The following is a 14,301-nucleotide window of genomic DNA, read 5'->3' as shown; positions in this document are numbered from 1 at the left end:
GGGTCATAGACCTCAGTACGTGACGTAAATCTGAACTTGATGAGCCAACCTGTTCAAGAGAAAATGAGGTCTCAACAGACGGACAAACAGAAGGATAAAAATAACAAAAAATTATTTTTCTTGCTATATAATTATAAATTAATAATTTTCGATTTTTTTCCATTATTTGTATTGTGAAATCTTGCTTCTTTCTAGATTGTATAGTTCTACGTCAAAGGTAGGTACCGTACAGGTTTGGGTGAGTGAGTTTCTAGTATCAAAATATGTGACATAAATGGCCGAATAGTTTGATTACATTGATTCAGAAGCTTAAAATTTGTACACCACCAAGTGAACGTAGACTTTAGTATTTGACATAAGTTTTAACTTGATATATCTTCTCGCTCCTGAGAAAAAAGTGTTCTTAACAGTCGGACTGACAGATGGATAGCTAAACAGACAGACAGACAGACAACAATGCAATCCCATAAAGGTTCCGTTTTTACAGGCTGAGGCAGGGAACACTAAAAAGAAAGAAAGAAAATTTCTTCAAAACCTAGAAGCCTACGTTGTTTTCCAAATGTGTAAAACTGCGCCGGCCGTTGGTGGCCGAGCGGTTCTAGGCGCTTCAGTCTGGAACCGTGCGACCGCTACGGTCGCAGGTTCGAATCCTGCCTCGGGCATGGATGTGTGTGATGTCCTTAGGTTAGTTAGGTTTAAGTAGTTCTAAGTTCTAGGGAACTGATGACCACACATGTTAAGTCCCATAGTGCTCAGAGCCATTTGAACCATTTTGCTCAGAGCCATTTCTTCTGTAAAACTGCAAGAGTCCCACTTTCTGCAATAGTGGTACATAAAAGTGTATGCCGCATTTCTCTCTTAGACATAACGACTTAAAGGGGTTGTTTCCTATAACCTTGGCGGCGACGTTCAGGCGTACGCGAAGCTGTATCAAATTTCTGAAGCAATGATATCTGTGAAGCTGTGATATTCTGTCTAATACAACTTTGGGTAACATGAGTAAGCTGCACGATGCTTTGTTCAGTGATGAATATCGAAAATTCTAGCAGACTTTGACCACCTGTTGCTGTGAGCAGCAACATTCCAGTGAGGTTAATTGATATCTATCTTCACAGTACTTCCTAGGTTAGCGGTCCCCAATCTGGGAGAAATTACCCCGCTATAAACAACATAAAATTTTATGATGGGTAGAAAAAAAAGGGCTCGATTGTGTCTCGGTCACAAAAATTATTTTTAAAAGATCTTTATTGCTATCACTATTTCGTAAGACTGTAATACTGAATACATATGTTACTAATAATTTCATTTTGTAAATACTAGCGTTAAATATACATAATGTGGTGGAAGTTACAGCTTGTGAAACGATGTTATGAACAACATCTTCCTCACATAGTCCACCGGCTACAACCTTACTTTCTACTTTGTACCATGCATCTACGACAGTAAAACTGAGACATAGACGTTACTTATGCTTAAATAACTCACGAGAATGCCATCTACGAGTTGTAAGTAGTTCGTGCAATGGGCTATAAATGGCTTTATTGTTCACTTCGCAATAGATAAACGAAGTAACACAATAGTAAATATGTAGTGGGTACTAAACTGCTGTAGGACTTACACTGTATTATTATTATTATTATTGTTATTATTATTATTATTAGCGGCAGCTGTCAAACACAAAGCATTTTCATCCTGAAGTCCTCTAATTTCTAGCAGTTCCGAAGTAAGGAGTCTAGTAATCAAGTGAGGTACAAATAATAAGTGCAATGAACGTATTTTAGCTTGGTTGCTTTCAAGTGGAATTGCAAGGTACGGGTGAAACAAGTGTCGCTAGTGACAGGGGTGTTACAAATTAAGTATATTTTGTAACAAGTTTCTAGCGAAAAATGTAGATAGTTAGGTTTCTTTCTTCAGAAGGAGTTGTGGGTAGCTCTCGCGATGCACAGAGATTTGTTTCATCATTCTATAAGAAAAGGTTGTTCGAAATAAGCAGTACCATTTGCCTGATTGACTCATTAGTTTGTGGTTTAATAAAACACTCAGAAAAGATAAATAATCCTGTATTTTTCGTCATTTTAAAAGTAAAAGTGTTCAGAGATAACCCTTTTCGTTCTAAGGTTTAGTAAGTCGCTAATGTTGATGATGGTGAAAACGATTACGCTTAGAAGTAATGGCCTCAGAAAGGTTGAAAATAAATTTTGTGGGTGGTTGACAGAAATATTTAGCTGCATTTCGTCAGGAGACATGGAGAATATTGCTCACGGTATCAGGTTATGGCATTTATTAAGTTAGGAACCATTCTTTAATTTTCTTGTCACTAAAATAAAAAAAAAGTTTCAAAATTCTTATCGGTTTCAACTAGCCAGACCAGACTGTTTATATACAGGTGCTGTAATCGGTGAGGTAGGGTTTCTGATGCGTTGTCAGAATACAGCGTGTATTTATAATTAAACTCAAGGTGTCCCGCGTGCTGCAGCGCGGGCTGTATACATTGCAGGATGCTGAAACACCGTAGATATGTTCATTAATCGTTGCGCTCGCGGAGTAAGCTGAAAAAAAAAAAAAAAATGAAGCTCCACTTTCTTCCACCAGGAATGTGGTACCGTAGGCAGTCACAGTGTGGTGGTGCGTGCAGAAACATGGGAGGAACGGTCAAACACATGATAACGATGGTTCTGGCACGTTTATTAGGACATGCTCAGAAGTTAAGACAAGTGTTCAGCATGATATCCCGACTCAGCAACAGGCTGCATCCGTAACTCGGCATGGTCGACAGTTGCTCACAGTATATCAGGGGTAATAAGAGCGATATGTTGCCATGTGCTATCCTTCAGATCTGGAGGAGACTGGGTACATCCTCCATAGACACGATCTTTCATATAACCTCACAACCAGAAGTCACGTGGATTTAGGTAGGGGGAGCTGGAAGGCCACACATCTTGAAAATACCTAAAGATGACGCAGTCATTAGCGAAAGTTTCTCGAAGTTAATCTTTGACTTGGCAAGTGATATGTGGTGGTGTCCCATCTTGCCTGAAAATAATGATATGGGCACAGTTGCGTTCTTGGAAAGCTGGAATCAAGTGCCGCACAAGGAGATCCTTATAATGCGCATATGTCACTGTACAACTAACAGGCCCCCGAGGTGTCATCTCCTCGAAGAAAAACGGACCGATGACGAAGGAGCTTGTGAAACCATACCACACAGCTACACTAGCTGAATGCAGTGGACGTTCTTTCCGCGCGCTGTACGAGATTGGAATAATAGAGAATGGTGAAGGTGGTTCGATGAACCCTCTGCCAGGCACTTTGTGATTTTCTGAGTATCCTTGTAGATGTAGATGTAGAAGAATGTGGTGGAGTGGTGCCCTATATGCGACAGTTCTGTGGATTCACGGCACTGTGCAGAGTGAAATGTACCTAGTCCGTCCAAAGAATATTCCCCAGCTAAATGTCACCCATTTCCTTGTGTGCCCAAAAACGAAGGTGTTGTAGCCTATCTTGGGGCTTCATTTGGTGCACATTCTAAATCTTGTAGGGATACAATCGTAAAATGCACTGCAAATTTTTTGAACTGTTGACCAGGGGAGAGACAATTCCCGTGACACAACTCCGGCACTGGCTGCAGAATCTGAGTCATGTACTATAGCTACAGCAACTTCAGCAGCAACTTACATGGGAATGAGCCGGCTCCCTCTCCCTACTATACCACCTAATTCACCTGTTTCTTCGAATTTCTTCATCAGATTCTTTAGCCCGTTACTGACATGGGTCCTCTTTGCAGCTGTTTTTGTCGGTGATATTCCCGCAATGCAGCACTACTATTGCTGCATGCTGCCGCGCTAGTACTTAACGAGAGTCTCAAAGTTATAAGAATGTATATTTTCACTGTTGAAGGACGCCGCAGTTAATTCTGAAAGTATCGTACACTGATGAGGCGGAACATTACGAAGTCTGCCCACTGCAAATACCTCGCAAAAATAACTTGAGACTCAGCGAGCGCACTGCAGTCGTGAGACATTTTGAACCATTGTTGTGGTAAGAGTCTGTTAAGTAGAAGTGTATTGTGACTTTTAAGGACACAGAAGGAAAATTACGTACTTATCGGGGGTTATATACAGTATAAGTTATATACAGTATTTGTTTGTCGTAATTGTTCTGTCTATATAGTCCACTTTACGTGAAGAAAACAGGTGAAGAGATGCACAGCGTTTAACTGCACAAATAAATTCGAGAAACGATCCAATATTGCCTTCCACAGATAGGGAGATCTTTTAGATGTTTCCTGTGTTAACGCACTTGTCTGATAGAGGTGTCGACAGCAACAAAAACACAGCTTTTGAATAAATGATAAAATGCTGTCAAGAGGAAAGGTTTCTCACCGACAGAAAAAAAATTATATTTTCGGAACTTTTCAAGGAGAGCTGTTTCCTTGTGAACCATGTAAACTGCAGAAGGCTGAAAGATGGTGCTGCTTCATCTATCTCCTGTTTTCCGAAAGATAAACCGCAGTATTTGTGTAAACTATAGGGCCTATCACATTTTGTTTCAGGTACAGAAATTAAAAGATACTGAAATGCAAGCAACAGAAGATTTGGCCCGTAAGTTTACCACCACAACGGTCGCTGTCCAAGTTGCCCGCTTTTCACTGTAGACCACTTCCAGGATTGTGTTGCCTTGGCCCACCAAAAGACTGAACGAGGCATATTAGCGCCGCTAACAAGTATATAAGCGAGCGTAGACGAGTAGGAAATCTTCTATCGACGATAAGAGACGCAAACGAGGAAATCCGCTGACATAAGGACTTTGACCAAGGGCACATTAAGGGACCGAGCATCTCGTTAAAGGCGAAGCTAGTTGGATGTTCGCGTGGTACTCTCGGGAGCATCAGTGGAAATGGTGGGAGGACGGTGAAACTGCGATTGGCGACAAGGCGTTGGACGTACGCACCTCATCACAGAACGTGGAGGCCGGAAGCCTGCCTACTCTGTAAGTGCGATAGGAGCTGACCTATGATAATCTGACGACTGAGTACGATGCTGAGGCAGGCACAAGCGTTTCGGAGCACACCGTTCAGCGTACACCGTAGAACATGGGACTCCGTAGCAGATGAACCCTACGTTGCCCCATGTTGCCTCAACGAAATCGTCAGTTTCGATGGCATTGGGCACGGGATCACAGAGTTACGACCGTGGATCGATGGAAACGTGTCGCCGGCTCGGGTGGATAACATTTGTTGTTTCAGGTCGATAGTCGTGTCCTGATACACCTAAATCTACTTATAGGCAAACGGCTACTTGAAACAAACGGCTGTTCGAAACGCGCACAGCGCCCCGAACGCAAGTCAGTGGGGGCGGTGTTATGTTATGGGGACATTCACCTTGGTTTCAAAGGGATCTGTAGTTGTAATGGAAGGTACGGTGTCGACTGTGGACTAAGTGAATGTAATGAGGATCACTTGAATCCCTTCATACTTGATGTCTTCCTCGACGGCTATGGCATCTTTCAGCAGGTTAAATGCCCGTGGTTTGAGGGCCATGACGCAAAGTTGATGTGTTGCTCACCAAACTCGCCTGATCTGAACCCGACGTAACACACCTAGTACATTATCGAGTGCTAGCTCTGCGCTCACAAACCGCCAGTCCGTAATTTACTGGAATTACGTGACCTGTGTGGAGACACCCGGTGCCACATTCCTCCGGAAACCTAACAACGAGTTGGCTCATTAGTGTATATCGTAATTAATTCTACGTTTATCAGCATTGTATTTCTTTAGATACCGGAAAACTATGCGCACTATAAACAGTTAAATGACAAATTGTGATACTTTTATTGTTCCCTATGAGATCGACTAATAAAGTCATCAGAAGATCAAAACAAACTGAAAAACGATTTAGAAAAGATATCTGAATGGTGCCAAAAGTGGCAGTTGGTTCAAATGGTTCAAATGGCTCTGAGCACTATGGGACTCAACTGCTGTGGTCATTAGTCCCCTAGAACTTAGAACTACTTAAACCTAACTAACCTAAGGACATCACACACATCCATGCCCGAGGCAGGATTCGAACCTGCGACCGTAGCAGTCGCACGGTTCCTGACTGCGCGCCTAGAACCGCGAGACCACCGCGGCCGGCAAAAGTGGCAGTTGACCCTAAATAACGAAAAGTGTGAGGTCATCCATATGAGTGCCAAAAGTAACTCGTTAAACTTCGCTTACACGATAAATCAGTCTAATCTAAAAGCCGTAAATTCAACTAAATACCTAGGTATTACAATTAGGAACAACTTAAATTGGAAGGAACACATAGAAAATGCTGTGGGGAAGGCAAAGCAAAGACTGCGTTATATTGGCAGGACACTTAGAGAATGTAAGAGACCTACTAAGGAGACTGCCTACACTAAGCTTGTCCGTCCTCTTTTAGAATACTGCTACGCGGTGTGGGATCCTTACCAGATAGGACTGACGGAGTGCATCGAAAAAAATCAAAGAAAGGCAGAACGTTTTGTATTATCGCAAAATATGGGAGAGAGTGTCACAGAAATGATACAGGATTTGGCTGAAAATCATTAAAAGGAGCCGGCCGAAGTGGCCGTGCGGTTAAAAGGCGCTGCAGTCTGGAACCGCAAGACCGCTACGGTCGCAGGTTCGAATCCTGCCTCGGGCATGGATGTTTGTGATGTCCTTTAGGTTAGTTAGGTTTAACTAGTTCTAAGTTCTAGGGGACTAATGACCTCAGCAGTTGAGTCCCATAGTGCTCAGAGCCATTTGAACCATTTGAGCCATTAAAAGGAAGGCGTTTTTCGTTGCGACGGAATCTTCTCACGAAATTTCAATCACCAACTTTCTCCTCCGAATGCGAAAATATTTTGTTGACACCGACCTACATAGGGAGGAACGATTACCACGATAAAGTATAGGAAATCAGAGCTCGTACGGAAAGATACATGTGTTCGTTCTCTCCGCGCGCTATACGAGATTGGAATAATAGAGAATTGTGAAGGTGGTTCGATGGACCCTCTGCCGGGCACTTAAATGTGATTTGCAGAGTATCCATGTAGATGCATATGTAGATAAATACTGCTGGTATCTGATATATGTAATTTCACAAACCATAGCAACAGCTCTCAACAAAGCGTGTCCCAAAATAACGCTAGCCGTTGTTAGTTTTGCAAAGCTACACTTAGTGGGTCTGTCTCAGCCACCATATGCAGCCTTGGAAACCTTGGAAACTCTTCTGTATCTAATACAGAACATATTTTATGCTCTTCAAGTGCTCAAAACGAACAATGCGTAACGCACATCATAGCCTGTTGAATGTACGTGCAAGATGGCCAGAAACAGCCTGAAAAGCTTTTAAGGTTGTTGCACGGTAGGTTGTGCTGAGAAATAACTGTCAAGAAAAAATTCCGCACTTTGCGTCGCTTCCGAGTTAATTAGCGTTGAAGTTAGCCAATTATCCCGTTGCGCGTGAAAACTGAAGCGGCTTGCGAGATACAGTTGGTGTCAGTCGCTCTCATAGTGTAGACGACAGCGCACGAGGCTGTTCGGGCTTTGGCTTGGATACGATCCTTACTAGCGCCCCATGTGCAACTTTTGCATCGCTCTGTTGTTCGGTTTTAGGAAACCAAATGAAGAACACACTTGACGACAACGTCTCTGACGGGCTGCTCGAATTTCGCGCGCAACGGTCTGACTGACTAACTTCAATGCTAATTAATTCGGAAACGACGAAACGAATCGAAATTTTTTTAAAAGTTATTTCTGAGGAGAACCTATCCTGAAATACGCTTACAAGCTTTCCAGGCTATTTCTGATCACTCTGTACAAATTTTTTTTTATATTTTATGGTCATAATCAATTGAGCCATTGTCTACTTACAGGTGCTCCACAGATAACCATACACGAATGAATGCTCAAGATAACTACAGATTAGCCATTAGTGTAATGTGTACTCTTCGACTTGTTCTCTTTCTTTTCACGAAGAGGCACCTAACAAATCTATCGGAGAATAGCTTGCAAACACATGAAAAAGATGTTATAAATTTTACAGGCTTACTGGTACATACCTCCGGGTTTCAAAGGACGACTGCGCGTAAACTATGAAACATACAAAAAATGATGTATATCAGTGGAGAGATCATCTAGATACCCTGTGTACGGAGCAATTCGATTCGTAATACAAGCCGTGGCGCAGCTGCACTGGCGGGCGGATGTGTGAGGAGATGTAGAGAAATCAACTGCTCCGTATTGTCTCAGCGAACTATTTCGCGCCTGCAGAAGGCAGAAGGGCAACCCTTTGAAGAGATGTCCAAAAGAAGTTGTCACACTTTCCAAGCAGCTCGCTTCTGCAAATTCAGTGAAATGAACGTGCATATTGAATTCTGCTGCATCTCAATCGGTGCCCATATTGAGAAACTGTAATGTGATTTAAGCACTTGGAGAGATGTTCTGAGCCGGCCGAAGTGGCCGAGCGGTTCTAGGCGCTACAGTCTGGAAACGCGCGACCGCTACGGTCGCAGGTTCGAATCCTGCCTCTGGCATGTATGCGTGTGATGTCCTTAGGTTAGTTAGGTTTAAGTAGTTCTAAGTTCTAGGGGACTGATGACCTCAGAAGTTAAGTCCCATAGTGCTCAGAGCCATTTGAGAGATGTTCTGTCCATTAAAAGCCTGGAGGTACTTATGAATAACCCTGTATATAATATTTACATTCGAAAGCCCTCCCTTTTCGTTGTAAATATGAAGTGTGCTGTTCTTGTGTCATGCTGACTGTTGTCTTTGAGTTACTACGTGTTTACTAATTTCTCGTACCAAGCTGACGCTGCCGTCTTGTGTTACAGAGTCGACTATCCCTATCGTGGGCAACGTGTTCAGCTTCGTGTTGACCAAGTACCCACCGGAGTGGCGATGGTCGCTCATCAAGGTCAGTGCAAGCAACAAAGTGCATTTCCTACACTACATTTGTCATAGTGGTACATTTTTCCATCTAGTGAAATAATGTAACGCCACATAGAAATCTAGTGAAAAACAAAAACTAGTTTAATACCGAGACACTGATTCCTGCCACGACGCCTGCTCATGTCTGAACTGAGGTAGTGTACAGGATTTGTGTATAAAATAGTGAATCCTTTTCTTTTTCTGAGTCAATATACGCCGCAACAAGTTTGCTCCAAGTGGATTCGCTTGAGGAGGAAATCACCTTCAAACGCACTTTTCGGAATTCGTATTTTATTTGGTCCGTATCTAGGCTCAGTCGCAGCTTAAAAACATGGCAGGTGATGTTTGAAGCGGTCGCTGTCTAAAAAATCTGCGGATACCAGTCACTGAATGCTGGCCCCTATTTTGAGTGCACCAGAGGTGGGAATCTTTCTACATGTCGGTCAGGGGGTCTGAAGATGACGTAATATATAGCCAAAACTGGTAGCCCAATAAAATAACAATTCGGAAATTAAGACGGCTGAAAGGTGTTTGATTTGATTTGACATTCTGTTCTGAACAGTCGAGGTCTCACAACCATCTGTGAAAAGATGGACATAAAAACACGACGTTCTATCGACAATTATTTTGTGTATTTATTATTGCTTACAGCCTCGACATCTGCCATATAGAATCTAAAGCAGGTCGCATTTTCACATAACTACAGAAAACTGTAACCAGTTGTGCTTAAACATTAGCGTCCTGATATCTAATGCATTTCCAGTATTGACAATAACTAGTGAAAGTAAATATAAAACAAAAAAGGAAATATCACCCAAAACCGTTAACTCACGGTACTACACTTGTTGATCACCTGCACTACCATCACAGCAGATAGCTTAAGCACAGTTCGTGATAGCAACTGGGACACGTAAAAGTTAAAGAAGTAATATTCTTTAGGAGACTCCTGTTTCAGAGTTGTATATTTACACTACCCGATCAAAAGTACCCGGACACGTTTATCTAGTGCGGAATTAACCACTACCGGCGACTATTGTATTCACATTAGAGAAGCAGTAACAGCAGAATGCGTCGGTCAGGAAAGCTCAGTGACTTCGAACGTGGGCTGGTCATCTGACGTCACGTGAAGAACAAATCCATCAACGACATTCGAATCTTTATAAATTCGACGGTTTGCGATGTAACTGGAAGAGGAAGCGCGAAAGAAAAACCACAGCTAAACCAAGAACAGTCGGACCTCATGCACTGGCGGAAAGGGACCGTCGAGGGTTGCGGAGGGTGGTTGCAAAATATTGCATGAAACCATAGTAAGGAATGATTCGTGAATTCCAAAGTGCCACCAGCAATCCTGCTAGCGCAGTGACAATGCGTATGGAGTCAAAAAGAATTGGCAACAATGGTCGAGCAGCTCCTCAAACGCCACACACTTCCGTAATCAGTGCTAAGCTGAGCTTAAGGTGGTGTAAACATTGTCACCACTGGACAGCGGATAATTGGAAACGAGTGATTTGGAGTGATGACTCACGTTATATCCTGTGTCAGTCCGATGAAAAGGGTCTGCATTTGGGTCTGGCGAGTGCCTGGAGAGCACTACCTTCCATTACGTATAGTGCCAACATTGACCTGCAGAGGACGTGACGTTACAGTACGGGGGAGTTTTTAGTGGTTCAGATGTGGTCCCCTTATTGCACTTAAGAAAACGCTAAATGCGGAACGATGTGAACAGGTTTTATTGTGCACTGTGTATACTGCTCTCATTAATAAACGGTCACAACGCCCATATAGTACTAGGGACAGAAAGTTGGCTGAAACTAGACGTAAACAGTAATGAAATCCTAAACTCAGATTGGAATGTATACCGCAGAGACAGGCTGGACAGTGAAGGGGGAGGCGTGTTTATAGCGATAAGAAGTGCAATAGTATCGAAGGAAATTCACGGAGATCCGAAATGTGAAATGATTTGGGTGAAGGTCACGGTTAAAGCAGGCTCAGACATGGTAATTGGATGTCTTTATAGGCCCCCTGGCTCAGCAGCTGTTGTGGCTGAGCACCTGAAGGATAATTTGGAAAATATTTCGAGTAGATTTCCCTACCATGTTATAGTTCTGGGTGGAGATTTTAATTTGCCGGATATAGACTGGGAGACTCAAACGTTCATAACGGGTGGCAGGGACGAAGAATCCAGTGAAATTTTTTTAAGTGCTTTATCTGAAAACTACCTTGAGCAGTTAAACAGAGAACCGACTCGTGGCGATAACATATTAGACCTTCTGGTGACAAACAGACCCGAACTATTTGAAACAGTTAACGCAGAACAGGGAATCAGCGATCATAAAGCGGTTACGGCATCGATGATTTCAGCCGTAAATAGAAATATTAAAAAAGGTAGGAAGATTTTTCTGTTTAGCAAAAGTGACAAAAAGCAGATTACAGAGTACCTGACGGCTCAGCACAAAAGTTTTGTCTCAAGTATAGATAGTGTTGAGGATCAGTGGACAAAGTTCAAAACCATCGTACAATATGCGTTAGATGAGTATGTGCCAAGCAAGATCGTAAGAGACCGTGGTACAACAACCGAGTCAGAAAACTGCTGCGGAAGCAAAGGGAACTTCACAGCAAACATAAACATAGCCAAAGCCTTGCAGACAAACAAAAATTACGCGAAGCGAAATGTAGTGTGAGGAGGGCTATGCGAGAGGCGTTCAATGAATTCGAAAGTAAAGTTCTATGTACTGACTTGGCAGAAAATCCTAAGAAATTCTGGTCTTATGTCAAAGCGGAAGGTGGATCAAAACAAAATGTCCAAACACTCTGTGACCAAAATGGTACTGAAACAGAGAATGACAGACTAAAGGCCGAAATACTAAATGTCTTTTTCCAAAGCTGTTTCACAGAGGAAGACTGCACTGTAGTTCCTTCTCTAGATTGTTGCACAGATGACAAAATGGTAGATATCGAAATAGACGACAGAGGGATAGAGAAACAATTAAAATCGCTCAAAAGAGGAAAGGCCGCTGGACCTGATGGGATACCAGTTCTATTTTACACAGAGTACGCGAGGGAACTTGCCCCCCTTCTTGCAGCGGTGTACCGTAGGTCTCTAGAAGAGCGTAGCGTTCCAAAGGATTGGAAAAGGGCACAGGTCATCCTCGTTTTCAAGAAGGGACGTCGAACAGATGTGCAGAACTATAGACCTATATCGCTAACGTCGATCAGTTGTAGAATTTTGGAACACTTATTATGTTCGAGTATAATGACTTTCCTGGAGACTAGAAATCTACTCTGTAGGAATCAGCATGGGTTCCGAAAAAGACGGTCGTGCGAAACCCAGCTCGCGCTATTCGTCCACGAGACTCAGAGGGCCATAGACACGGGTTCCCAGGTAGATGCCGTGTTTCTTGACTCCCGCAAGGCGTTCGATACAGTTCCCCACAGTCGTTTAAAGAACAAAGTAAGAGCATATGGACTATCAGACCAATTGTGTGACTGGATTGAGGAGTTCCTAGATAACAGAACGCAGCATGTCATTCTCAATGGAGAGTAGTCTTCCGAAGTAAGAGTGATTTCAGGTGTGCCACAGGGGAGTGTCATGGGACCGTTGCTGTTCACAATATACATAAATGACCTGGTGGATGACATCGGAAGTTCACTGAGGCTTTTTGCAGATGATGCTGTGGTGTATCGAGAGGTTGTAACAATGGAAAATTGTACTGAAATGCAGGAGGATCTGCAGCGAATTGACGCATAGTGCAGGAAATGGCAATTGAATCTCAATGTAGACAAGTGTAATGTGCTGCGAATACATAGAAAGAAAGATCCCTTATCATTTAGCTACAAAATAGCAGGTCAGCAACTGGAAGCAGTTAATTCCATAAATTATCCGGGACTACGCATTAGGAGTGGTTTCAAATGGAATGATCATATAAAGTTTATCGTCGGTAAAGCATATGCCAGACTGAGATTCACTGGAAGAATCCTAAGGAAATGCAATCCGAAAACAAAGGAAGTAGGTTACAGTACGCTTGTTCGCCCACTGCTTGAATACTGCTCAGCGGTGTGGGATCCGTACCAGATAGTGTTGATAGAAGAGATAGAGAAGATCCAACGGAGAGCAGCGCGCTTCGTTACAGGATCATTTAGTAATCGCAAAAGCGTTACGGAGATGATAGATAAACTCCAGTGGAAGACTCTGCAAGAGAGACGCTCAGTAGCTCGGTACGGGCTTTTGTTAAAGTTTCGAGAACATACCTTCACCGAAGAGTCCAGCAGTATATTGCTCCCTCCTACGTATATCTCGCGAAGAGACCATGAGGATAAAATCAGAGAGATTAGAGCCCATACAGAAGCATACAGACAATCCTTCTTTCCACGAACAATACGAGACTGGAATAGAAGGGAGAACCGATAGAGGTACTCAGGGTACCCTCCGCCACACACCGTCAGGTGGCTTGCGGAGTATGGATGTAGATGTAGATGTAGATGTAATTAGGAGACGATGATTGGTTTTATCAGCACGGCAATGTACCGTATTGAAAAACAGCATCTATGAGGCAATGTTTTGAAGAACAGAACACTCCTGAAATGGCCTGGTATGTCCAAATTCTCAACCCAAACCCAAGGCAACACGTCTGGGATGAGTTAAAAGGTCGACTTCCTGCGGACCGCAGCGTCCATCATCACTACCTTCTCTCGTCTCGGTTCTTGAAGAAGAATGGGCTGCCATTGATCCACGGACGTTGAGGCACATAGTTGAAAGTGTCTCCAGCAGAGTTGAAGTTGTCATAAAGGCGAAGTATGGGCATAGCCCATATTGATGTCCTCTAATAGTTAATGCGGATACTTTCAATCACATGTTGTATGACCTATGCTAACATCACTTAATCAATGCAAATGAGTCCAGCTTTCCTGGCGACAACGTGCTAAATCTCTAGAACCAGAGTTTCTGGAAACCCATACCATTCACAAACAATCTCGGACCCAAGACACACAAGCCCTGTGAAGGCGCCACGGGTGAATGGCGCCGCCGTCCGCAGTCCCCATAGGGTCAGCCAATGAAACATCGTGATGCAGTTCGTCCTCTACCTCCTGTTGCCTGCTCTTGCTGGCAAGTTCTCATTCATTTTTCTCCTTCTGCTGTAGCTGCCATGTTGTTGACAACATATCCACTGCCTTTCATCGCCCTCTGTGTGGCATTAAATTCCGGAGTCGACGAATCCTCGCTGATACTTACTACTCTCACATTATCCACTTCAGCACTTTCACATACTTTATTTTCTACACATTCCCCCTCCCCTCCCCCCGGATACATTATTTCATATTTAGTTCACCAAATACCATCGTGCCTCTGTTTCCAAAGTCGAGGTACC

At 43.2% G+C, this 14,301-nt stretch overlaps 1 protein-coding gene across 1 annotated transcript in view; it reads left to right on the top strand.

Annotated features, from left to right (window-relative positions):
- The window catches only part of LOC126252336 (transmembrane protein 117-like), a 559,109-nt gene that overhangs the window by 333,660 nt on the left and 211,148 nt on the right, over positions 1 to 14,301 (top strand). The window contains exon 6 of the mRNA XM_049953223.1: positions 8,839 to 8,921. Coding sequence (XP_049809180.1) covers positions 8,839 to 8,921 — 83 coding nt within the window. The remainder of the gene's footprint in view (positions 1 to 8,838; positions 8,922 to 14,301) is intronic.

The sequence above is a fragment of the Schistocerca nitens genome, chromosome 4, assembly GCF_023898315.1.
Source record: "Schistocerca nitens isolate TAMUIC-IGC-003100 chromosome 4, iqSchNite1.1, whole genome shotgun sequence".
NCBI classification, from domain to species: Eukaryota; Metazoa; Arthropoda; class Insecta; order Orthoptera; family Acrididae; genus Schistocerca; species Schistocerca nitens.
The sequence above is the reverse complement of the archived record's forward strand: the minus strand, read 5'-3'. Positions and strand labels throughout refer to the sequence as shown.